This window comes from Mastigoproctus giganteus, chromosome 3 (assembly GCF_048544385.1).
Source record: "Mastigoproctus giganteus isolate SK-2022 chromosome 3, ASM4854438v1, whole genome shotgun sequence".
NCBI classification, from domain to species: domain Eukaryota; kingdom Metazoa; phylum Arthropoda; class Arachnida; order Uropygi; family Thelyphonidae; genus Mastigoproctus; species Mastigoproctus giganteus.
Window position 1 is genome coordinate 330,852 of NC_143577.1, and position 26,089 is coordinate 356,940.

At 43.0% G+C, this 26,089-nt stretch overlaps 1 protein-coding gene across 1 annotated transcript in view; it reads right to left on the reverse strand.

The window, feature by feature from the left end:
• Positions 1-272: 272 nt before the first annotated feature.
• LOC150087598 (uncharacterized) overlaps positions 273-26,089 on the reverse strand; it is a 73,535-nt gene continuing 47,718 nt past the window's right edge. The window contains exons 3-5 of the mRNA XM_090369880.1: positions 12,522-12,721; positions 4,480-4,564; positions 273-546 (exon numbers count right to left, since the gene is read on the reverse strand). Of these exons, the coding sequence (XP_090226006.1) occupies positions 542-546; positions 4,480-4,564; positions 12,522-12,721 (290 nt within the window). The 3' untranslated portion in view covers positions 273-541. The remainder of the gene's footprint in view (positions 547-4,479; positions 4,565-12,521; positions 12,722-26,089) is intronic.

Here is a 26,089-nt window from a genome sequence, read left to right on the forward strand (position 1 = left end):
CGTAATCATTTACGGGTGACCCATATATCATAAATTGGATGTTGTCGGAGTTTATGGCGCGGGCACTGAAAGCGTCTTTTAAAAAAAACGTGCGTCGAGTTCCACTCGCAATTACGGGTTCTTCCTCGTTAAAATAATTATTTCCGAGGCGCGATAAATAAAGATGGTAATGGAGGAATCGCGCAGAAACTGAACGTCACTTGTGCACGGACCTCCCCCTCATTAAAAAGGCGCAACTCGCAAACTCTAAAAATTGCTTTAATGGTGCGAGTTTCGTCGATACATTTGTTACTCTCAAGCCAAAAGGAAAAACAGTGTGCGGTTAAGGTGTTCGACGAGAAAAGGCATCACGTGCAAGTCATTCCACCACCTGGAAGCGTGCTGGAAGGGGACTACTCGGATCGTCGCATCCCAGTTCACGAACGAGTCGTTGTTGGTGGGGAGTTGGTGCGAGTTGGTGCAACGAGACGACCAGGAGAAGGTTCTTCGGACAGCGTCAGGGCGGGGTCTTCGGCCCGACTCGAGGCCTTCGTAAGTGCGATCAAGCTGTAAGAAAAAACAAAATAAAATGAGTGCCAACGCGGAGGAATCTAAGCGCACGTGTGGCAGCGATGAAAAGCGTGCTCTTTTGCGACACGTAGAAATTGGTGAAAAAGTGCACTCACAGCATTCTCCAAGACGAAGAGCCCTCGACGCCACGATCGAAGTGAAGGCTATCTTTGTACACAGAGATGTCCGCAAATTAGTGCTTATCCTCCAACCAGCATAATGTGTATTTCTGGTTCTTATTTTATCCCTGTATCACCCACTCTGTATTCTCTGACAGTATTAATTCTTATGGGTTCCTTCAAGTGCCTCCCTCAAATCGTAAAACTCTGGCATTCCGATATCTTGAAGGGATTTTCTTTCAACCAGGCGACAAAACCACGGACTCAACTCGATCTATAATTAATAGCGTATCAATTAATAAATTTCCCATTATTAATTATTCCATATATCGAGTTGAGTCCGTGCGTTTGTTAACTGCTTGAAAGAGATTTTTCCGCCAATTTAAGTAAGTTAAGTAAAATCTGCTTGTCGGGGTAAATCTCGGGCCATTTTCAACTTATATTTTGCCGCTCTGGTTTGTATTTTTTAAAATTTTTCTTTTAAGGCCATGAAGTGCGGAAGAAGAACATACGCAGCCTTCTGGGCAATCCGGCAGGAACTTGTTGGTTGTCAGAATGCATCGCTCATTTGCAAATACATTGAAAGATTCCTCACGCCCATCGCTTTTTTACACATCTGAGCTATGGTCCTCGGCTCCATCAAGTATTGTAAAGAAATACCTGGAAATTGAATTCTGAGGTGGTTGAACAGGATCCATGGGAACCCGTTCACCATCTCAAGATCCATACTACATGCAAACGAGAACATGACACCGTGGAAGATCAAAATTCGGGAAAAGAACCTCATCACCATTGAAGGAAAAGAACCTCATCACCATTGAAGGAAAAGAACCTCATCACCATTGAGGGAAAAGAACCTCGTCACCATTGCCAAACTGTTAACTAATAGGATTGATTCTCCCAACGTGCAAGAAATCATCTTAGCCTCAAGCACCCATCCAAGAGAGCGAAATGAACAACAGTATCGAAAGAACTATTGGATGACAAGAAATAGAGGGAGAATACCCTGGAACACTTGCATCGAAGCACAGACCTCCATTGAATCTCGACAAACACGATGAAGTCACTCCATCTACCAGTCCATCACGTGCCATCGACAGACGCATAAAATTATCCGAAGTTCAAGACTTTGACTGTCATTTAATGGATTGATTTTATGTAAACTGAATTAATTGTTGTCTGTATATATGTAAATGTAAGTTCAAATGTAAGTTTTCTTCCTCTTGTAAATATGTATACAAATGCTATTCCAACTCCACGCATGCGAATTGTCAAATGTTATCTCTTGTCCTTTTAATGTATTTTTCGCTAATAATTCAAAGTAAACCCTTCTAGACAAGCAGCTGTACAGGGGGTCAAATCAAGCTTAATAATAAACTGAATAATAAGTTCAGATTCCATATTGAACAAGCAAATTCTAATGAAAGCAGGACTGGATGAGAGAATAAGATTTTGATTATTTCAGAATTGTTTAATTCTGCAGCCACTCTCTATTCTCGCTTTCTTTTTTATACCCCCGGGATGCGATATGATTCGTGGGATGTTTAAAGGAACCATTTTCTAGTTTCTACTGATTAATCACTACATTACAATTGTTTCGAGTATTTTTAGTTTTGGCAGAAAAGAAGCTGATGATTTCGATGCAATCCAATTTCGATATTAGCATTAGTTGAAGCACATGACGCAAGGAAGCAAGCTTATAACATAGCATTAGCAAAAAAATTTGCACAGGTCGGCGTCCGAGGACTGAGCTAGATGGAGCATCTGATAAGGGAGGAACCGATCTTTAAAATGTAACCTCGACGGAAGAGCAAGACGCTTGGGAGTGGAGCGGAGTGCTGGTTGAGGGATTCTCCAGCACACGGTGTCACAAATGTTGGGCGCTGATATTCTTCCAGCGATCATTTTGATGGTGAAGATTAGTCTTCTTTCGTTCATTAAGGCTGCGAATCTGGTTAAATTCAGTGCTTTGGCCATCGGTGTAGTGTGAAGTTGCGGTGGGAGATAACCCTTCCAGGTAGCCCACGTCAGGAGCCAGTATTCCGCGGAGGTCAATGGTTTGATTGTTGTGTCTGCGGCCGAGCCCCATAACTCTACCCCATACAGTATACCTCCGAAGATCATCGTCCTGATATATGTTCTTATCTTCCGTCGATGACGCGAGGAACTTTAATGGACTTTTTTCACTCCGTGGCTGAGTTAGTCGGTCTCAGGCGTAGATAGCAAGGTTTTCCCCACAGAAACTGGAGTTTTTCGTCCAGCAAACAGAGAAATGGACCATAGAACACACGAAATTAACAGACATAAGACACAGCACGTCAGATGAATTTAATTATTCCGGTGGCCTAAATATAAATATAATAGTTTTTTGGGCTTTTTGGTGTTCTTATCAGATTTGTGTTCTGAATATGTAGCAAGTGTTGCTTGGCGATCCACCATTTCCTGTTGAATTTAGAACAGAGTTCTTCAATGTGATGTCTACAAACGTCAAACGAGCGGTACATTTCATATGGCTGTGGTTCAGAGTGCAATCGCCCTCCTCAGTTCTCCCCCGAGCCGCGGCACTCCCACTACCTCGAGCCTTTTGCTTTGCAGCTCTGGTGTGAGGCACGATTTCGGTCAAATTCAATATGATTGAAAACACGACACTAAAGTAACATCCCGACGCAGGAACCTGCATCGGGATGTAACTGCACCCCTTGTGCTCTGAAGTTTACGTCATTGAGTATGTTTCAAATGGAGCTTATGAAATATGGGTTTCGTATCTCCTTTCCGTTACATCTGATCGTAATTGAGTTCAAGTCGTATTGCAGAAAGGACGCGATTGCGCTCATTTGTACGTTAGTTTAAGTCGCACGTGTTAAGATGCAGCATTACGTTTTTCTGAATTCTATAAGTAGTTATAACGGAAAAAATAAATTTAAGTATCCGTCCCCAACCTGCGTGATCTGAACTTGGGGGGACCTCTCTGCGATAGCGTATCTACGCCAAATCACCGACACTAAAAGCTCTACGAATATTCACCGTTCATTACGGACTACGTGATAAAGTTCAGTTATCGAAACACGCATGCGCTGCTCGAAATTATAATCCTCTCGTGATGCTGATTGCGCCGCTACGTAGAAACCTCCACTGATAGCTCTCTCTCTCTCTCTCTCTCTCTCTCTCTCTCTCTCTCAATATTAATGAGGAAATCGCGAACAAATACTACGATAGTAATTTAACTTTAAATCAAGAGTTGGCGAAAGAACTACTAATTTTAAACCGAGAGAAAAACGGTAATTTCGAATCAACAAATAAAGTTGCACTCGGGAACTTTGCAACACGCTTATCTTGAGCAGAATTATTGGAAAACCAAGGACGAGATTGTACGGATTGTATCCTTACAGCAACCATTCCTGTGACACGATCTGATCAAGATTTGAAGCAGTAATCCAACCAAGCGGGACAGAAATGTTGCGAATCATTCCATTTCACATTCTTGTGATGCCAAAGATCACGATGCTAAAGAATAAGCCACGAGGGAAAGGCGCCGTTCGAGAAGAGACCATCCCCAAGATGGCACCTGGAGGACCAGTAACGTTTTGACCGCGCGCTCTCCTCGGTCGTTAGTGAGATGAAAATCGGGGTGTTTGGGGTGTGGTTGAAGTGTCCGCTCTTCTGCCGCATAAATGAGAGCTCTCGCTTTCATCGATAATTTCTTTGGCCCATTACAGCCGAAGGGGAGAACCCCCTTGGTCACCCGAAAAGAACGATTAGCGACACTCAGCGAATGGATAAAACGCACGGAAAGAGACGAAGCTATACTTACGGAGAAGGATGTTCTGATTAATCTCCTTGCAGAAGATCGTGGTGCCGCCCTGGTCAACGAGGACGAAGCGGATTCGGTTCACATTCTGCAAAAAGAAGACAGAAATGTCAGCAAAGAGGACGACTGGACTATTTTTAATTAATAATGGACGCTTCTTTTTTCAGGTAAAACGGGAGAGGGAGCGGTTGGTTCGAGGGACGTCGCGATAGGGAGGAGAGGGGCAAGTGCGATGAATTCACCGAGTTGTTCGTGCCCTTCAAAACATATAATCTTTAATGCCCTTCACGGCCAAAAAGCCAGGGGTTTACATTTTTACAGCCTCCCGAAACTTCCGGGAAAATCGAACAATTATTTACAAAAAAAGGTAATTTTACAAAGAAAACATATTTTGATACAGAGGAGAGAACTCCTTACGAGAGTTAAGTTTGATTGAGCTGACTAAACATGGAGATAAGAGCACCAGCTCAATCAGACAGGAACAGATGCAAGGTACACATCAGTCATTGCTCATTAGTCATAATTTTTTTCGGTAAGTCCGGTCAACAGCGAATTTGTTCAGGTCGGCGTCAAGTGCCTGGGTTTGCTTGAGCATTTGCTGGGGGAGGAACCTGTCCGAGAGATGGAGTCGTGCTGAATGCGAGTAGAGCTTGGGATTGGCCCTAAGGTCGGCAGGGGGGATCCTCCAGCCACAGGTATCCCAGATATGCCTGTTATCTTCTTGACTGTTGCTAGAAGGCGTTGGTCGTCGACTAAGGTGGGAAGCCGTGCAATCCGGAGAGAGTTGGCAAACTGCGTGGTACGAATCAGAGCTGGAAGGTTGTGCTTCCTGTTGATCCACTTTAGGAGCCAGAATTCTGTGGCAAAGAGTGGTTTCAAACCTCGCTCTCCCAGCAGCGAAAGCTCTCCATTCTCGATGGACATCGACTACCGGTCTATCTGTACCCGCTGGAACCTTTTGCGGCCTCAACAACTTTCTCCCCGCATAAAATTCCTCGAGAATTTCGTTGAACGTCCAACAGCGCGTTATAATTGAACGCATTTTTTTAGGAAGTTGAAAACACATTTTCGCGAATAGAAAATCTTAAAAGAAAATCTTTTACGCGGAAAAAAATAAAGTTTGAGCGTTGCTTGGCAGTGGTGGGGCTGTGCAAAAGGAGCGAATGCAAACATTTGCAGGAATAAACACGAAGACACGAAATAAACAAACAGTCACATCGATACCAATACTGTATTGCCGGCCGAACTGTTCCTTTATTTGCTCGCTTCGTGTTTATTCTGGCAAATGTTTGCTTCCGCTCCTTTCGCACAGCCCAACCGGCAAGAAGGATGTACAAACTTGGCGAGGACAGCGCATTATTTATAATATTTGGAAGGAGCAGTTACTTACAGTATCTCACACAAGTCGTGATTCAACCGTGATTTGATGCTTCGTGATTATCGGTTGAGTGAAGATTCGATTGATTGTTTATTTCACGTTACGTTATAGCTCGTGTATCTCACTTATTACTCCTCCCCAGAGGTCCACGTCCCGATCTATCTTCCTTTGTCCCTGAGTTGCCATCGAGGTGCTCCGCTCTTTAGTTGAAGTAAGCTGCGCGCTTATGCAATGCGAACCTCCCTTCGAGGGCGGTTTAAACTCCGCCGTGGCTCTGTCACCTCAGTGTACAACGTCGGAGTTCAACTAACGTTGGGGAGCCACCCTACGTGACAGACAACACACGACCTCCACGGGATGGACCACACACGTCCTCATTTTTGGTCTTTACAGAGAGATGCCCTCCCCACGGAGGACACCTCTCTGTAATTACCAAAAAGAGGACGTGTGTGGGACGACTACAATCTTCTTGTCTTTTTTTCTTTCTTTTCTTTTACGAGGACCGGTACGAAAGTAATGTCTCCTTTTTTTTTTTTTTTTTGCTTTACAGTTGTGGCACCACAGATCATTTCGTGTGTAACTCAGGGAGTGGTCACTAGAGGTCTCTAGTTTCAGCATACTGAATGGCGCTGCGATCGGTCTCGTGAATGCAGCGCGCGGATAGTTCAAAATGGTTGATGTTACAAGTATACGTGTCGAGCAAAAGTGGCGATTGAATTTCTTACCAAGGAAGAAGTTCTCTCACGCATAGTCACAGGTTACGAAACTTGAGTCCACCATTATGACCCTGAAACGAAGAGACAATCGATGCAGCGCCACCATCAAAATTCACCGCCCAAGAAGTTCAAAAGACAGCCTTCTGTCGGTAAAGTCACGGCTGCACTGTTTTAGAACAAAGATGGAGTCTTGCTTGTGGACTTCTTGGAGCATGACACCACGATAAACTCGCATCGATAAGGGGGAACGTTGAAAAAGTTGAAAACCCTCATCCGCATAGTTCGACCGTACAAAACCTTAATGAGATTCTTCTCCATGACATGACAACGCACAACCCCACACCAGTCTGCGCACGATAGAGGCAGAATGGTGTGGGGTTGTGCGTCGCAAAACTAGGGTGCACCGTTCTTCCTCACCTATCTCATAGCCCGGATCTTGCACCTTGCAACTATCACCTCTTTGGCCCACTGAAGGCTGCATTCCGTGGAACCCATTTTGCGGACGATGACCAGCTCGAGCACAACGTTGCTTCAGCTGGTCAACTTTTTCGTTGGTGAAGCTCTCCGGAGCAAGAGTGAGGACTTTTACAGGATTCGAACACAGCGTCTGAGTCAGAGATGGCGGAATTGCGTAGAAAATGATGGCGACTTTGTGGAAAAATAACGGCGTGTTTATTAATGATTGATGGGAAGGGCACAGTTGCAGGAACTGTAGACATGTGTATATGTAAAGGGAGTTTGTTCCTAGAACGCTTGTTCAACTCCTCCTCGTGTCTCTGTGAAGAACAGCATCACTACAGATGGGCCAGATATGTGTGTGACGTCGGTTTGTGCGTATTATGTGTGTGTTCTGTTGTTCTGTTCTGACCGCTTGGCTACCCAGAAGCATCAGTCACCTGGACAGATGATTCTGGGTACTCGTCCACACCACGGGAAGGTGGGCAAGTCCATGTAAAGCACGTACTGTCTCAAGAGAGACTCTGACCCACCTGGTGTTGCCAGCAGGTGGGCCAGGATCCTCTGGGGGCCCATTCTAGAGGGGAAAAAAAAAGAAAAAAAGAAAACGATCACCCATGGTGCTGGATATGGAACCGAAATGAATAAAAATGAAGCAGAAGAAAATAAAATAAAACATGTATAAAAAAAAATAATAATAATAAATAAAAATAAGTAATATGGAAGAAGTTAGTGGTGCTGCTAAAAAAAAGAAAGAAAGAAAGAAATTATAATAATAAATAAATACATAAAAGAAAGAAAGTGATACTACTAAAAAAAAAAAAAAAAAAAAAAGAGAAAAAAAGCACTTAAATTTGTCTGTAGCCAAGGAAAAATTTCACTTCTTGAGGATTTCAGTTTATATATTATTAAAGGGGATCTAACCAGCTATGCATCAGCAGGATCATTTTGCTGCATTCTCTTCAGATCTGTCGACACTGAACGCTTTGAAGCAGAGACGACTCCTGTCCTGGTTGAAGATGAGTAAGTGCATGAGGAGGAAGCCTGAGATCGTCATACAGGGAGCAATGAAACAAGATGTGATCCCAACTCTCTGGTGATCCACACGAACAGAGCTCTATTTGTGATAAATTGAACCTAAGAAGACTCTGGTTCATCGATCCATGTCCTGTCAACAGGCAGGACGTGAATATGTCCATGCAGAACCACAATCGAACACGTTTATTAAGGAGAAATGAAACTTGTGGTATAAATTTTCTCGTTGTTGCCCCAACGGGAGCTGTATCCCATCGAGACTGCCAGATGTTAACTAACTCGTTCCACAGTCTCCTTCTTTCTCCTCTAGCATCATCTTGAAGGTTGATGGTTATTCCAAGAAATTCGGCCTCAATCTGCTTTTTCAGTCTGTATAAAAACCCTCTATGAGTAACCTGCAAGTCTAAAGGTAATGTTCCGGCTAGTACTTGCAGAGCTTGCGTCGAGACTGTCCTGCATACCTTAACTAAACACCGCAAAATGGTTCTCTGCAATGAGGCGAGTTTGGTTAGAAGTGTTTGAGCCGTGCCCTGTGAAACCATGCACCGGCAGCATACGTGATTAGAGGGAGGAAAACTGCATTGTAATAAATCCTTAAAGTTTTTCTGGAGAGCCCCCATTCAACACGGGACACCCTAACAATTGCACCAGTAAATCTACGTATTTAGATGATAAGGTTGTCAAGTGAGGAATAAAATTGAGACTGGAATCAATTACCACTCCTAGAACCTTGTACTCTTTAACTATGGGGAGACGAATGTTGTTCATCTTGACCAACGGAGGACGAGAGATATCGAACTTTGATCCAAGAATCATCATCTTTGTTTCTGACAAGCCGATTTTAAGCTTATTGGCCACAGTTCAATCGTAGAGATCCCGGAGAACAAAATTTGTGGTAGTTTCAAGATCGGCCCTAGAGTTCCCATTTACCAAGATGGTGAGATCGTCTGCATACGCTATTATTTTGACGTTATCGAAAGATCGGGAGAGCAACTGCTGCAGCACCATGTTCCATGTAAAAGGACCCAATATAGAGCCCTGTGGGCATCCTCTAGATACTAATCTTGATACTTGGCTATGTTTAGCCTTGACTATTATGGTTCTATTGGCAAAGTAATTACGGATTAAAAGGTAAAGGTGGTTGGAGCACCTAGCCGATCGCAGACGCCCCAGGACGCTCTCCCACCAAAGGGAGTCCAAGGCGCGCTCGAAGTCGATGAAAACGGCCAGGGTATATTTATGTACCGAGTTTTGAACTGAAGAGACAAAGTCCACAAGAGCATCCTCGCAGGAAGGTCCGGGACAGAACACATATTGACTCCTTGAAAGCAGATCCTGTTCTACCAGTAGGGTATTCAATCTAATGGCCATTAGTCGCTCTAGCAATTTACCCAAATTAGCCAGCAGAGCGATCGGCCTGTACGATCTGCCCGCTTATCTGGCTTTCTGATCAACTTAACTAGAGCGACCTTCCAAATTTCCGGAAAAGTTTCTGTTGAATAAATTTAGAAGAACATAAGGTTTTAATTTCACGACTCTGATAAAAATGTTTTCTACAAGATCTAGTCCTGGGCACTTCTGAACATTAACTTTATGCGAGACAGCCTGCAGTTCATCCAACGTAAAAGGTTCGGTGGTTGTTGAGGACACATAAGATTCATTGTCTGATCGGATTTTAGAATGAACAGCTAAGTCTGAGGTAGGATCATCCAATGAAAAAAGAGCATCTAAGATTGCATTTTCAGTTTCGTGCCAGTTCAGTGTTTCCACGGAGTCCGCCACAATTGAGCTAAATATGTTAGATCCAGAGGTTTTTTCTCTTACAATCTTGTATAGAAGACCTGAAGTGTTAGCATTTCCAGAGGTGTGAACGAAATTCATTGACGTTTCACGCTTTCGAGAGGCAATGGCCTTTACGTAGCTTTTCCTCAATGAAGAATACTGCTGGCAAAAGCGATTGACGTCGGCTTGGGGCCAGTCTCTGTGCCTTTGGTAATACCTACGAGCTCAAAGAACTTGACTTTGTAACTCGGATAACTCCTGCGTCCACCATGAATACGTCTTCTGGTTAACCGTCTTTTTCCTATGACGCTTTTATTATAGCATTTTGAATATAGTTCACTTGATGAGAAATAGTTGAGGTTACAAAAAAAGCAAGATTCTGTTCGTCAAGGTCCAGAAGAGTGGAAGAGTCAAAAGCATTCCAGTCAATATTTCTGATGGAAAATCTTATTAATTCTGGCTGTGTGAAAGTGTGTGAAGATGGAACGGCAGAATCAGGGGAGATCATATAAAAGATGACTCTGTGGTCACTGGTGCACCAGTCCGTATACACGGTCCAGTCAGTAAGCCGCAAATCGAAATGAGAGTTTGTCATCGTTATATCTATATTAGATTCTCCTGCATAACTTGAGAAAGTATGGGGGTGATTAGGCTTGTTGTGAATTGAAACACAATGATTAATTATAAACTCCTCCAAGAGAAGGGCTGTGCCAAAAGTTTGATTTTGCGTTGACGTCCGATGAGATCAATATATTGCTGTTCGGTCCCAAAGTATTTATCACAGTCTCGAGGTAAGCAAGAGAGTGATTAAAGTCCTCCGATGGAGGGCAGTAGAGAGAAATTAAGTAAAAATTCATTCCGGAGTGTGTGACAAGAACGCAGGTAGCGAACTGAGTGCAAAATTATTGAAGAACCGTGACGTCTAAAGAGTCATTAAGAATTAATATACAAGATTTGGGATTCTGGTCAACGGGTTGTATTATTCTCATTTTTAACGAGTAACCCAGGATTTTAGACTGTGGTCCAGACTGGACCCGTGCAAAATAAGGCTCTTGTATAGCGACAATGTCAATACAGTTTGTCTCGGCAGAAAGCCTAATCTCGTCAGCTACTGCCCGAGATCGCTGCCCGTTAACTGCATAATCCTCAGACGGCCTTTCTCCCTCACAGACGAAACTGGCGTAGAACCGTTTAGAGAGGTGGTGTTGTTTACATTATGTACAGAGTGATGAGTCAAATTACTCATAAAAACGGTCCTTATTCTTGCGGTTTCTAATGCTCTTTTATATTCAGGACTTTCACTGTCCTTTACAGAATGGCTGTACTCCCGTTTACGTCGCTTGCAGTTTGCGCAGCAAGCCGCCTCTTCCTTATGAGGGCACTCATGTTCAACACGAGACTCCTCTCGTGTTGAACATGTGGCTATGGCTGTCGTGGATTTATTGAGTCAATCTCCATGTGGTAGCGCAAGTGTGCCAGCTGTTTCTCATGAAGTGGACATGGCGTATTCCACTGTAAGGCTAGTAATGCGTCAGGTGTTGCAGTACTGTCCTTACAAGATGCACATTCTACAGCAGCTAAAGCATGGTGATGATGCAGATATTCGTTTCCCATACGCACTCAGTTTCTGGCGCCAATGACAGTGGATACCATTTGGCCATGGAACATCGATTGGTGTGATGAAGCCCACTTCTGCTTAAATGGACAAGTGAACACGCACAACTGTCGCATTTGGGCAACAGAAAACCCTCGAGTTATCCAAGAGGTCCCGTTGCATTCTGCAAAAGTGACAGTGTGTATGGATTTACGGCCACATTCGTGATTGGGCCATATTTTTTTTGAACAGGTAACATGGACTGAACCCCGCACCTGTTCCGTCACTGGACAGCGATATTATGAAATGTTGGCAAATTTCGCAATACCAGAGCTGCAACCACGTGGGTACCTTCACGATATGATATTCATGCAAGATGGTGCGCCACCCCCACATCCACCGTTGTGTCCAAAGATTGCTAAGGCAACAGTTTACAGACGAACGGGTCATCAGCCGTTGTTTCCAGACACCTTGGCCAATCCGATCACCGGACCTCTCCCCATGCGACTTCTGGCTGTGAGGTTATTGAAGAACCAGGTGTATCGGGAAGGATGTCAAACTTTGGCAGATCTGAAGGACAGCATTAAAGGAACGTCATGCGCTGGCTATTCTGGTTTATGTGTTACGTTCTGCTGTAGAAAATGCTGTTCTTCGAATGGAAACTGTTGTTGACCAAAGTGGAGGTCACATTGAACAATTGTAGCGCTATTCAAGCGATATGTATTGCCACAGCGCCATATAGTGACAAATTTTGTAATTATTAATTTTTTTTTCAAATAAATGGGGAGCGCATTCTTTGTTGTCTAAATTCCTCTTCAGTACGCGCCTTAGAACTCGCTCCAGAGCTCTCTTCATAGGGACACTTTAATTTTAACAACCCTGTAGAAATGTGGGGGAATAAAAAGAGGAAGAGCTGAACCCTCAGAAAGAAGCAAATTTCGACGCTCATCCGGCTTTCTCGAATATAAATCTGTCTGCCCGTGATCCACGAGATCCCACGAAAGTCTCGCTAACCGTCAAGTTAGCAAAATGAAGCGAGTTGAGTCCCCCGCCGCACCTGCTTCTCCCGAGGAAGAGTACTTACCCAAATCCTGGGGTTGAAGTAGACGTCCGCCTTGTATTGTTCGTTCGGCTGCAGGTACCCACGGACATAGCAGGGGACCCTGTCCAGGGTGGTGATGAGGGCGCAGAAATTGCAGCACCAGTAAGCGAACTGTCGGGCTGGCTCGTTTCCGCCGGAAGTGATGCGAAGCGCCAAGAACCTGCTGGACTGCGTAGTGGGGGCTGCAAAAGAAAGAACAAAAATTGGGGTGAGAACTGTCGCGTGGCACGGAGCAAGAGCCGCTTATTTCGAGACACGCTCCGCTCGAAGGAAAAATGGTGCGAACGGAAGGAACAGAAAAAAATCAGGCGATCCACCTCCGAGCAGAGTTCGTTGGGAACGCGTGGCACCCGACGAGAGCATTTCTGCGAGGAATACTCCGCGCAATGAACTCCGCTCGAGAGGGGCCGCCGTAGCTTAGTGGTCAGGCGCGCGGGTGCATAAGTACCGGTGCCTTGAGTGACCGGGGTTCAAGCCCGTGATTACTGAACACGGTGCTGTTTCTTGTAATCTGTCTATCTTGTTAACTCCTCTGACTGTTTGGTCGTCCCGGAGTATAAACAGAAAATTTATTTAAATTTATTTAATCACGTGGTTCGTTTGCGTTCCTTCAACTCTTCCTCGTTTAATAATGACACCTAGTGAGTGACTACGAATCAAAACTGAGAACGTTCCACGCAGCTGACTGGAGAATGCCTCGAAGCAACATCAGCTCTCGGCTTCCACGAAGATCGATGGTCTTTCGAAGTTCATTCCTGCAACTTCGCAATCAAACAACTTTTGTAAAAATCATCGGAAGCAGTCTTCGAAACGACCACAAAAAGTCGATACTTCTGCGGGTATTTGGTGAGCGAGGCACAGAAGAAGGTGAATGCACGCGCAATCTAATACAGTCATGGGCTTCATTTCAAGACGAAGCCAAGAAGGAACTGAATTCAGATAAACACTTCCCGCACCCACAGTACTCACGTTATGTAATTTTTAGTTTCCAGCTCCTGATATTAGGGGAATTCTAGTGAGTCCTGATTATTATTGCTCGCTCTCAATAGTTCTCTTTACAGTTGTTACGAGACGTACAGATTATGGGTTATTGTTGATATTATTATTGGGTTTTCAGGAGCACCAGACAGTACACACCGACCCTGTTGGTCCGTGTATACTATCTGTAAATTGCGTGTGTTCTCTGGTCGATTTTATGTTTTCTGGACGAAAAAACGGGCATCCGGTAGAAAAAACCATGTAACTCTCTCCTGAGACCGTCTAACTCGACTATTCGCAAGATTATTTAATGAGAAAACTTTCCAGACTACAGACCAGTAAAGCTCCTGGAGTTGATGGAATATACCCTATAGTCTTAAGAGAGGCGGCAAGCGAGTGCATTGAACCATTGAGGCTAATTATGCGAGCATCACTAGACTCTGGGGAGATTCCCTTGGATTGGAAAAGTGCAAATGTATCTCCCATACATAAGGGTGACTCTAAAAGTGAAGTTGGAAATTATCAACCTGTCAGTCTGACTTCAGTAGTAGGGAAAATCATGGAGGCAATGATCAAGGGTGGAATTCAGGGTCATTTGGATCGAATTGAAATTCTCAAGGATACTCAGCATGGTTTTGTAAAGGGAAAATCATGTTTAACAAATCTGGTTCGCTATTTCGAAAGGGTCACTCACGAGCTGGATTTAGGGAATAATTTCGACATTGTTTATTTAGATTTCAGCAAAGCTTTTGACTCAGTCCCACATGAGCGGTTGCTTTATAAGCTGGAACAGGTTGGAATCACTGGGAAAATCCTTAGATGGATAGAAGGATGGCTTCAGGGCAGGAGGCAGAGGGTTGTCATAAATGGCTATTCCTCAGATTGGGTTGATGTAAGAAGTGGGGTTCCCCAAGGATCAGTATTAGGGCCACTGTTGTTTTTAATTTTCATAAACGACATTGATGAAGGGATAGAGGGCGTGATGTCTAAATTTGCAGATGATGTTAAAATTGGTAGAGTAGTTAATGATCACTGTCAAGCTGAGCTTCTTCAGAGAGACCTAGATAGACTTCAGGAATGGTCAGAAAAATGGCAGCTGTGCTTTAATCCAACAAAGTGTAAGGTATTACACCTAGAAAACGATAATTCCAAAATAACTTATTCACTTGGTGGAGTTCAACTAAACCCAGGACTGCAGGAAAGGGACTTGGGTGTTAAGATGCGGTCAGACATGAAATTCTCTGAGCATTGTAAACAGGTTGCAAGGAAGGCCCATGGTGTCCTATCGATGATCTATCGAACTTTTGCAAGTAGAGATAGGGACGTGATAATCCCATTATATAAGGCTTATGTTAGACCACACTTGGAATACTGTGTTCAAGTATGGAGACCGCACCTAAAGAAAGACATCGAGCTTCTTGAAAGGGTGCAAAGAAGGGTAACTCGCCTGGTGAGATCGTCCTTATGAAGAAAGACTTCGAATATGTGGGTTGCAGAGTTTGGAAACTAGACACCTTAGAGGAGATTTGATTGAGGTGTTTAAGGCTCTGAGAGGCATCAGTAAAATGAATGAGGACAAAATTTTCAAGATTATAAATGATGCTAGAACTAGGGGACATAAATTCAAGTTACGGGGGGAAATGTTTAGATTGGACTGCAGGAAGTTTTGTTTTAGCCAGCGAGTTATAAATTATTGGAATAAGTTGCCTTCATGGGTGGTAGAGGCCCACAGTTTGGGGAAATTCAAAGGTCATCTGGATAGTACTTTCGGGTAAGGGAAGCGCATAGGATGATAAGTTTAATTTCCTTTTTATTTATTTTTTATTTTATTTTATTTTTATTTATTAATTATTATTATTTAGTTATTTATTTTTTTTATTTATTTATTTTTTGTTTTTATCATTGTTTTGTTCGGATTTTTTTTTTTTTTTTTTTTTGGCTGGTGCAGCATAAGCCATAGGCTTTCTTGCACCATGCGGCCGTTACTAATACTAATACTAATACTAACTCAGCCATATTGTGAAAAAGGCCAATAAAATTTCCTCGCACCATTGACAGTACTCGAACTCAATTCTTTTTCATTCGGTGTGGGGAAGATGGCGATTCTGCAAAGTGTTCTAAGTGATTATGGGTTAAATACTGCAAGAATAGAACTCACGCGTAGAATCAGAATTCATGAATCTTCAAGTACAGTAACGCATATACAGTTCCAAATAAAGTTTGTGGGGGACACTTAATTAATTATCGCTGGTCCTTGAGGTTGTCACAGACATTCTCTCAGATATGTCAGACAAGCTGTACTTGCTACCTGGGAGTCTAAAACGCTGATGGAACTGATATTCGGGTGGCACTCAAGTCAAGTGGACCCATTTCAGCAAAGTCCGGACGGTCTGTGACAGCCAAATCCTCTGCTTGCACCTTCACGATGGTGGGACTGTTAGTAATCCTGGGTATAACCTTCATGCACAAGTACATGGTGGGTGACCATTCAGATATGAACCAACGTAAGCAGGGGTCGAGGTGTGGCGCCCACACCACATAGAGGAACGCCGCCCCTCTATGTTACCGGGCAGTACTAGGTGGTAGATGACTCTCATCAACCGGTGAAATACCACCCCTTTGCTTATTGGAGGCTTGAAGTGGTGGAACATATGTTTAGTCTCTAGAGCTAAGTTCCGGTCAACCCTTCCCCATCACTTCCATCATGCAGTATGTCTGATGACTTTTATATAATATTATTCTCTGTTGCATAACAGAATGTGTCTACCCCCCCCCCAGTCACTGGCTATAACCGGGTGTCTCCTAGGAGAAATAAAGATAATAATAATAAATTCTGTTTGCTGGCAGGGCTCCTCTTTACGGCTGCCATAAAGAGGAGCCCTGAAAGAACTCCGCCCTGGAGAACATCTACACAAACTTTCCTTGTGAATGATTTTTTATTCACAGTCAGGTGAAGGATGCTGGTTGAAAGTAGAGACTTCGAGAATTCCAGTATATTGACATTTATCTGGTATTCCTCCGCAAAAAGTTGCAGGAGGGGCTGGATGTCTATGCTGTCGAATGCAGACTGAATATCCAGATAAACAATTGCCATCTCAGCCCTATCTTGAAGGGTCCCCAGAATGATGTTAGTGGTTGCCAGCTGGTTGGTAATGGTTGACCTGCGTTTCAAGTCATTGTGAATGAATGGTGATTCACATGGCAGAAACTGGTTGGTCAGGATGGGAAGAAGGCACTTCTCCATGACTTTGAGGAGACATGAGGCTTTCATTATTGGCCTGAACTGTGAAACTGAAGTCGCTCCTAGTGTTTTGGGGATTGGTCGGGCAATATATTGTTCCATGCTGTTGGGAAACTTTGCTTTGTGAGGATTCCATTAAAGATTCGTAGGAGTGCATCAATGATGAAAACACTAACGCTCTTAAGGTTGAATTATGGGACCCCATCATATTCGGTGCAAGACGTTGGTGGGATATCATTGATGGCCTGGATATGCGCTCTTTTTATGATGATGATAGAAGCGAGGACATCTTGCTGACAACTGTTTGAATGCTCTTGAGGTCTGACATTGACTTTGGCTTAAATCTTGCGATGCAGTCTAGTCATTCGATTGGATTAAGTTGTTGAAGGAATTCCTCATGCCTTGCCTTAAACGGTGCCTTCCTTATCTTGATTGTTTTATCGATGTAGGCTTTCATAGCTTTAGATTTGCTTTTATTGAACAGAGCACGGGCTCTTCAGTATGCAATCTTGTCTAGTGGGCCGAAGTTGCTTTCCATTTTGCACGTAGCCTTTGTTTATTCTCAAATTTAAGGCTGAGCTCTTGGGTCCACCATGCTTTGCTCCGACACGAAATTGAAACTTCGCTTGACGCTGCAATTCGAGCAATAGACTGCAGCCAGCAGGTAAGAAAGCGTACCAGAGGCACTTTCCCATGTAGGGGAAAAATTCTGGAGGTTCAGACCTACTGCAGCCAGATTAGAAGATAACAATCTGCGAAGAGTGTGTTGGCCTGAGCTAACATTAAAGTCTCCACACACTTGTAATGTTGCTTTGGGGTGGCATTGATTGCTGATCCAGTTGGACACTTCTTGTAAAGTGTTCTTTACTGTGGGAGGGGGTTGTAGAATGTGCACACGTCAAGTCTGTGGCCTTGAATGCTGAGTGAGGCTCTTGCAGCTTGAAACAGTTCTGTTTTTAGAGTGGCTGAGCTAGTCAGTGAGAATGTTTTGTGTGTTGAAGAGAATGCCTACACCACCACCACCACCAGTTGTCCGTTCCCTGGAGGCAAAAATGCCCGAGAAGCAAGTGGCTTCAGAGAATGCGAGGTCTTCTTCATTGGGGGACATGTGTTTATGTAAGGGGCGGCTCCTAGAACGTCAGTTCAACTCCGCCTTGTATCCCTGTGAAGAACAGAATCACTACAAATGGGCAAGATATGTGTGACGTCGGTTTGTGTGTATTAAGTGTGTGTTCTGTTGTTATGTTCTGACCGCTTGGCTACCCAGAAGCATCAGTCACCTGGACAGATGATTCTGGGTACTCGTCCACACCACGGGAAGGTGGGCCAGTTCCAGTAGATGGAACACCTATGGTCTCAGAGTATGAGACAGCAAAAAAAAAAAAAAAAAAAAAATTGTTTTCCTTCTCTGGGGCCCACTGCAGAGGGTAAAAAAAAAAAAAAAAAGTAAATAAATAGAAAAAAAAAAATATATATATATACTAAGTATGTTGATTTTTAGCATATATACGCAACATGCATACGTATATATATCAAAAAGTGAAAAGGGAAAAACCAAGGGGGGGGGGAAGAGAGAGATCAAGAAAAGGGTAGATCTTCCAGTTGTGCAACCAGTAAGAACGGCAGCATAAAAACACTTCGGTGCCTCCAGCCAGATGGGTTTGATCAACCTCGTATCACTGGAATCATGCTTTTCCTTAGTTCAAACACTTCTTTAGCAGGCGCCTCCGTAGCCAGGTGGGAAGGAGCAGCAGTGCGTAGCGCACGCTTCTTGATTAGACCGGGGTTCGAGCCCGTCACCACCAAATACGGAGGATGCGGAAAGGTCCGACAATGGCCACCGCATATCCCGGAGCAATATGGCCTTAGTTGCTAATGCTCCTAAAAACCAAATAACAAAGAACTTCTTTATCAAATACCTGGAGCATCAGAAACTTACTACAGTCTCTTAAAAATATAGCTTCTTCTCCTGGAGCTATACTCTCAAGAATTTCACATATCGCTGTCCTGGCATTGTCATATATTCGACAATGATATATAATGTGCCGCCAGCCTTCCCTGGTCCCCCAAAAACAAAGGTCCGTGTTAGTCCTAATGCATATAATTTCTCATTCATTGACCCGTGCCCTGTTAACAAAAATGACGATTGTAAACTAGGTGTGAACCAATTGCGAACCTTTTATCATTCAGAAAAGTCACGTTCGGGATAAACAAGTTGGTCACTCTTCCAGTAGTTATGGTATCCCATCTTGTCTGCCATAAATTGATTATTTCATTCATACATCTTTTCTTTTCGCCTCTGCAGTCAGAGCGAATATTTATCTCTATACCAAAAAGTTCTGTAGGAATTTCCCTCTTAATACGGTAGCAAAAACCACGATACAACAAATGTAGATCCAAGGGTGGCACTCCGGCCAACACCTGCAGCGCGGCAGTGGACACCGTTCTGCACACTCTTACAATACCAAGAAGCACGATGCGTTGTATGGAATTTAGTTTAGCCCGAAACGTAGCTATTTTAAATCTGTGGAAACAGGCTCCTGCAGTGTACGTAGTTATAGGAAGGAATACTGGCTTGTAATACAGAAACAGTGTTTTATGTGATAGGCCCCAAAAGACTGAAATTCTAATGATAACACCAAAAAATTTCCTGATTTTATTGCTTAAATATAATAAGTGCCGGTGAAATGATAACTTACTATCCACAATAATTCCCAGGTATTTGGTATCGAGGACCATGGGTAACTGTACACCATTCAACTTGATCTGAGGAAGTCGATTTATATCTAAAGCTGTTTTAAATAACATCGTTTTAGTTTTGTAATGACTGATAGCAAGCTTAAAGCTTTGAGCCCAAAAACTTAAGTCTGTCAGCACACTACTAGCTCTCTGTTCTAAGAGTGAGCGAGATCGTCCTGCAATTATAATTGTCAGATCATCTGCAAATGCCGGCACCTTACAATTAGGGAATGTGCGAACCAACCAATTCTGTAAGACTAGGTTCCAAATAAGAGGTCCCAAGACGGAGCCTTGAGGACATCCTCTCCCAACCTGTTTTCGTACCTCAAAGTGCTTGGACTTCACTAGCACATATCTATTTGAAAAGTAACTGTTGAAAAGCATATATAATTCCTTGGAACATTCAGCGTTTCTTAACTGAGCCATCGCTGCCTCCCAGCAAACAGTATCAAATGCCCCTTCGAAATTACCGTAGATTGCTAATTCATATTTGGATGTAGAATTCTCAATATGCGTTCGAAATGCCACTAGACAATCTTCACAGGATTTCCCAGGAATGAAACCATATTGCTGAGCCGATGTCATATCCTGCTGCACTAGCAGGTCGGTTACCCGTAGTGCCATTAACCTTTCAAGGATTTTACCAAGGTTTGCCAAAAGAGCGATATGATTTAGGTTCAGTTAGTGGCTTCCCAGGTTTTATAACTAACTTCAATAATGCAATCTTCCACTGCGTTGGAAACAGCCCTTCTGTTAGACATTTGTAATACATTAATAAAAGGATATTAGGTAACGTTTTATTGAACCTCGTTATAAATATATTCTCGACTGAATCAATTCCAGGACATTTTGTGAGATTACGCTTCTTCAAAACTCCTGTAAGTTTATCCATCGTAAACTCCGCAGTATGTTCTTGAGCTACAAAGAGCCGATTATCTCTACGTATACCAGTTTGATGCTCAGTATCTTCCTGAGGATCGTCAGTTGGAAATAACTTACTTAAAATTATCTCAACGGAGTCCTTCCAACCAATAGTCTCACTGATATCCGTGGTTACAGTATTAAACACTTCCCCATACCTGAATTTGTCACGTGACAGTTTATATAGTAAACCCCACGGGTTAGAATTTCCCGATTCTTTCACAAAAAGTGTCCATGTCGCCCGTTTCTGATCAGATATCTTCCTACTGTAGTTGTTTTTTAACGACAAATACTCATCGTGCAGCCTTGCAACCTCGGAGGGGGACCAATGTCTGTGGCGTTGATACTGTCTTCTAGCCCTGTTTACTGCTCGCCTTAGTACTGTTAACTCTGAAGTCCACCAAGGACAGGATTTCGATGTAGCAACTTGCTTCTTACCAGCCTTGTACGCTGCTCTTATAATTGAATCCTGCATAAATACAGCAAGAGAGTCAGCCGAATATTTTATTAGCTGACGTTGCCTTATCACAGAGAAGTCCATAAGAATTGATGCATCGAACGCAGACCAATGAATTGTTTTCAGTGAGAACCGAACAAACCCAGGCACTCGATGTTGACTAACTAAAATTGTACCAGTTTTTACATAAAAGGAGATAACTGTATGGTCACTAGATGTCCAGTCAGAGATGACTCGCCAATCATAGATGTAGTGTCGTAGGCCAGAAGTTACTATAGTTACATCAATGTTGGACTGCCCCATAGGTCCAGAGAATGTGGCCGGCTGATTGGATATATTCGTCACATATAAATTGTGATTAAATATAAATTCTTCAAGCAGACGACCTCTCCCATCTGTTGCAGAACTATGCCATAGACTTGATTTAGCATTTGCATCAGTAGTGATTATTACGTGATTAGGCTTCAACATAAATAGTGCATGTTCCAGATAATCCAAAGAGCTATTAATCCGTTGATGGAGGACAATATAATGAAATAAGATAAAATTGCAATGTTGCTGTTGCAATCATCACGCATGTGGCACATTGATTACACAACCCGTGTATCACCACAACATCTAAATCGTTATTGGTTACCACGATTCCTGATTTGGGCTCTTCTTGTACAGGCTGCACAACTCTTGCACTCAGAGGATATACCACTATCTTAAAGCTTGGTTCCGATTGAATACGGTTCTTGTACGGATACTACAGGGTGATTCACTACCAGTGCGACAAATTTGCAGGAGGTGTAGGGGGCACAAAGACAAATCGGAATCGCATAGCATTGCAGGGTCCGAAATGCCTTCGTCATGCGGTAGAGGACGTTGAACGGGAGGTCGCGTGAACAGCGATCCCGCTGGAAGTCAGCATTTGCGAACCGTTTCTGTTGAAGAAACAAGTAAAAAAAGTCCTCCGGAGTGGATAATCCGCAGGCTCCAATGATTTGACGCGTTGCAGATGGTATGAACTCATTTGGTTTGTTGACAGTATCCTCCATACAGTGGATTGGGAAATACCCAATCGTTGGCCTATCGCTCGAGTACTCGTACTCGGATTGCCTTCTGCAAGACGTAGGACATTCTCCTCATTGTCTGGCGTCCTCGGCGCGTCCATAGCCAGGTGGACAGGAGCAGGAGTGCGTAGCACACGCTTCTTGATTAGACCGGGGTTTGAGCCCGTGAGCCAACAAATATGGATGATGCGGAAAGGTCAGGGAATGACCACCGCATATCATGGAGCAGTATGGCCTTAGTTGCTAATGCTCCTAAAACCCAAATAACAAGAACAACAACAACTGGCGTCCTCGTCGTTCGCTCTCGATTCATGGTACCTCTCGTGAAACAACCAGTTTCACGTAACCTTCTGTGCACACGTGTGAAAATCGTACGATGAGGAGCACGCCTGTGCGGGAAACGTTCCTGGAACAAGCGCAGAGCGGCGCACCCGTTACAGTCCGCAACTCCATACGCGAGGTGCATGTCGGCCAGTTCAACGTTTGAATACTCGTCCATCCTACTGTCTCGGGAACCGGTTCGCAAATGCTGACTTCCAGCGGAATCGCTGTTCACGCGACCTCCCGTTCAACGTGCTCTACCGCATGACGAAGGCATTTCGGACCCTGCAATGCTATGTGATTCCGATTCGTCTTTGTGCCCCCTACACCTCCTGCAAGTTTGTCGCACTGGTAGTGAATCACCCTGTATATCAATCAAGTTCTCCTCCATTGACTTCCTAATTTCATCAGCCACCAGCCTAGAACGTTGGCCGTTTATCTGCATGATTTTAATTCCTGAAGAACCAAGAACTCTGTCCACCTCAGAATCAATTTGCACTGTATTCGCAGCTTCCGACTCACTCATCAGAGATCCTTTGTCGTGCCAGTTCTAAAGCTCTTTTATATTCGCAGCAGTCGGGATCTTTAATAGAATGCTGGAAGTTTCTTTTGCGCCTTTTACAATTTATACAGCAAGGGGATTCCTCTTTATTCGGGCATTATGCGTAGACACGGCCACTCTGGGCACAATGCCCGCAAGATGGAGTATGTGGGTGCAGTACTGAGCCGTATGTCCGTATCCCAAGCATAAAAAACCACTTGGTAACAATAGTAAATGGCCGATGTCTATGCGAGCTACAGGCCAAGAAAATCCTGTCCATAGCTGAGATACATTTATAAAGTCGAGGGGTAAAACTGATTACCCAGTGAACATTCAATGAAGATCTCGATCTTGTCGTAAATCTGAAAGTAGTTTCCTTTTTGACTTTCTCTACTGATAATCCATTGTCACTAAGATATAAATCCTCAACGATGTCTTCTTTACTTAAATCCTTAGGTATGTCGTATATATCACGAGTGCTGGATTGTCTTTCTTGAGAACCCCTGTAGATATGCCCGCAGAGGACAGGGAGTCTGAAGTAGATATGCTAACTAGGTCAGACTTGGAAGCAGTTTCTAGCACTAAGCTTTTGTTACGCGCTGATCTCTAAGATTTTATTTTTACATTCTTGAACTCTGACTTTAAAGTATTAGATACTAAATTTTTTACGTCGACACTAGTTTTCAGATTACTGTTTTCAGAAGCTCGTAATATTATGACATTTTCACTCGATCCTACTGATTTTTCCTTCACCGAAGTTGCTCCACGGGCAGCGTCAGCAGATGATCTCACAGAGGAGGCAACCTGCAACTGCGTTCCCTCATACACTGCTGCATTTGTTTCAGCAGTTTGATGAACTGATTGCTGGCTATGATCCATTTTATTAGCATTCCGTACTGAAAATGTTTGTACAATTTTTTTTTTTTTATAAGTTGGCCCGGATTTCGATTTCTTTATTAGTAGCTTTTAATCTCTCATTAAGAGAGTTGTAATGACAGTCTCAAGATTTGACCATATTTCCATAATTGTCTCTTTAGCCCTTTTAGGAACTTTGTTGGTCTCCTCCATGAGGACGCTCATTACATCTTTTCTCATATTGGATATCTTGTGGTGCATGAAAGATGGATCCTGTGATTTATCCAGAATTTATGTCTTGTCATTTTCTCCAGAGCTTACACAAGTTCCAATTCCTTGAGTTGAAATGGAACCTTCACTATTAGGGTTTTCTTGAGTTGACTGCGATAACGTTTCCTGATTCGGCTTTGGAGAACTGCTAACTCTACCCTTTGAGCTAGTTACAGGTTTTCTTAATGAATTAATCTTTCCTTCCATGTTAGATCTCGTAATTCTCAATTAGAAATACAGTATTATTATTAATCATGTTATTTTTTAAAAACAGCAGTTAAAAAAAATAATAAAAAAGTGTTAAATGTAAGGTCTGGTAGTGACTCAGCTGTTTACACACAAACTGTAATTATTTAGTCGCGTGGGTCAATAAAGATCACGGGAACTACACTCTCCCGTTGCCGAGGGCAGGGATATTCAGGGGATATTCATGTGTTGTTGTGGCGGATCCCAGGGTTTCCCCCATAAGCCGCTATTGTACTTCTTGTGTTGAAGCTTATGCCAAGACCGGCCAATTGTATGTAGTGTGTTGGACGTGTAAGTGTTATGATGTGTTCTGTTGTTATGTTATCGGCCGGTACCTGGCTCTTAGCAGGTAAGAAGCAGTAACACCTGGTCACTACGTCTCACCCCCCATCCCCGCCACGTGGAGGCGGCCAGGATCAATTATCTCCTGCTGGGCAAGCCCAGGGCATAACACCTGAGAGTGCCCGAAAAAGAGAATGAAGTGGAAAAAGAGGAATACAGAGGGAGAAGTTTGGGATCTGGGGAGGTAAATAGATAGAATAGAGGAGAATCAACAGAGGGACTCTCCAATAGTTAGAAGTGAGAAGAAGTTAAGCAAGAATAAAGTAGGGAGAAGTGGACTAACTTCTCTAACCATGGAGACCTATCTCATGGTAAATCCCATCCTAGGAACTAGGATCAGCAAAACATCTTAATTTACAGTTTGCCTAACCCCTTGTAGGCAGAACGTCTTCAGTTGTTGAAGAAATAATTGATCTTCTAACAAAAAACACAGTGAAAGCAAATCCACGAATTCTGAAAAGCTCCACAGAAAGACACTATGTGCAATATGTACAATATCCTCTTCTTCAGGAACACAGCAGAATATACACTATGTACAGATTCGTCCAATGTAATGCCAGGGTAATGCCATAACCTGGCCCAATAAATAAAATGTTTCAGGGTTAACGCAAAAGTAATATACATGTCCAAATCCTAGATGAGATCACATTAGGCAGGGTTCAAAATTATGTTTTAAAAAGTTCTTGCCTAAATACAAGCTCTAAGAGAGCCCAAAAAGTCTAAGATAATCATCCAAGACAGTTGATAACAGAGTTACTAGGAAAAGTCTGTAATATGAAAAGTCACAGTGGTCATATGTCACTCACAAAGAAATATTAATTCCAAAAACAATGAAACGCTAAAGGCCAAATAATATCTCGATGAGTAGAGCAAAATTCCTTATACAATAAATACCTATTCTGCTGAAAACAGTTCCACATCAAGAACAAGTCTATTATAAAATCCAGGAAAGTATAGTGTAGCACTTAATGATACTAATCAGTTGCAGATATAGAATCCAATCAAAAATGAGAGATATTTCTTTCCTAATCCAATAAAGGATCCAAGAAATCGCAGGAACAGTAAAACTAGGACCTAATTTCGGTTCTTCTTTTAAATGCACGAGAAGCAAACACATTCATAGCATTAAAAGCTGTCTGGGACTCAACCAGAATTTTATTGTTGCTGGAGTCCAAGTTAGGAACTACACTAAGTAGGTCACGTCGAAGATCGTTATAATAATGACATTGATGAAGAATATGGTTAACAGTTTCTTCCTGGCCACACAAACAAGATGTTGTTGGTGAAAGTCCCAGTTTGTGAAGTTTAGTATTTATACTTCCGTGGCCAGTTAATATAAACATACCATATAAGCCCGGCGAAAACCACTTTAACTCCTCCTTTTTAATTTCCCTTGCTACAGGCAGAAAGTCCCTTGTGACTGCACCAATATCAGATGAAGACCACTCCTGCTGCCATTTTGCAATAAAAATTTGCCTTAATCTTGTCTTCTCAGTCTTAATGGGAGCACTTAGATCTAATTGGATGTTATCATAGGTCAATGGTATTTTCTTCAAAAGGTGATACTTAAGGTAGCGGTACTGA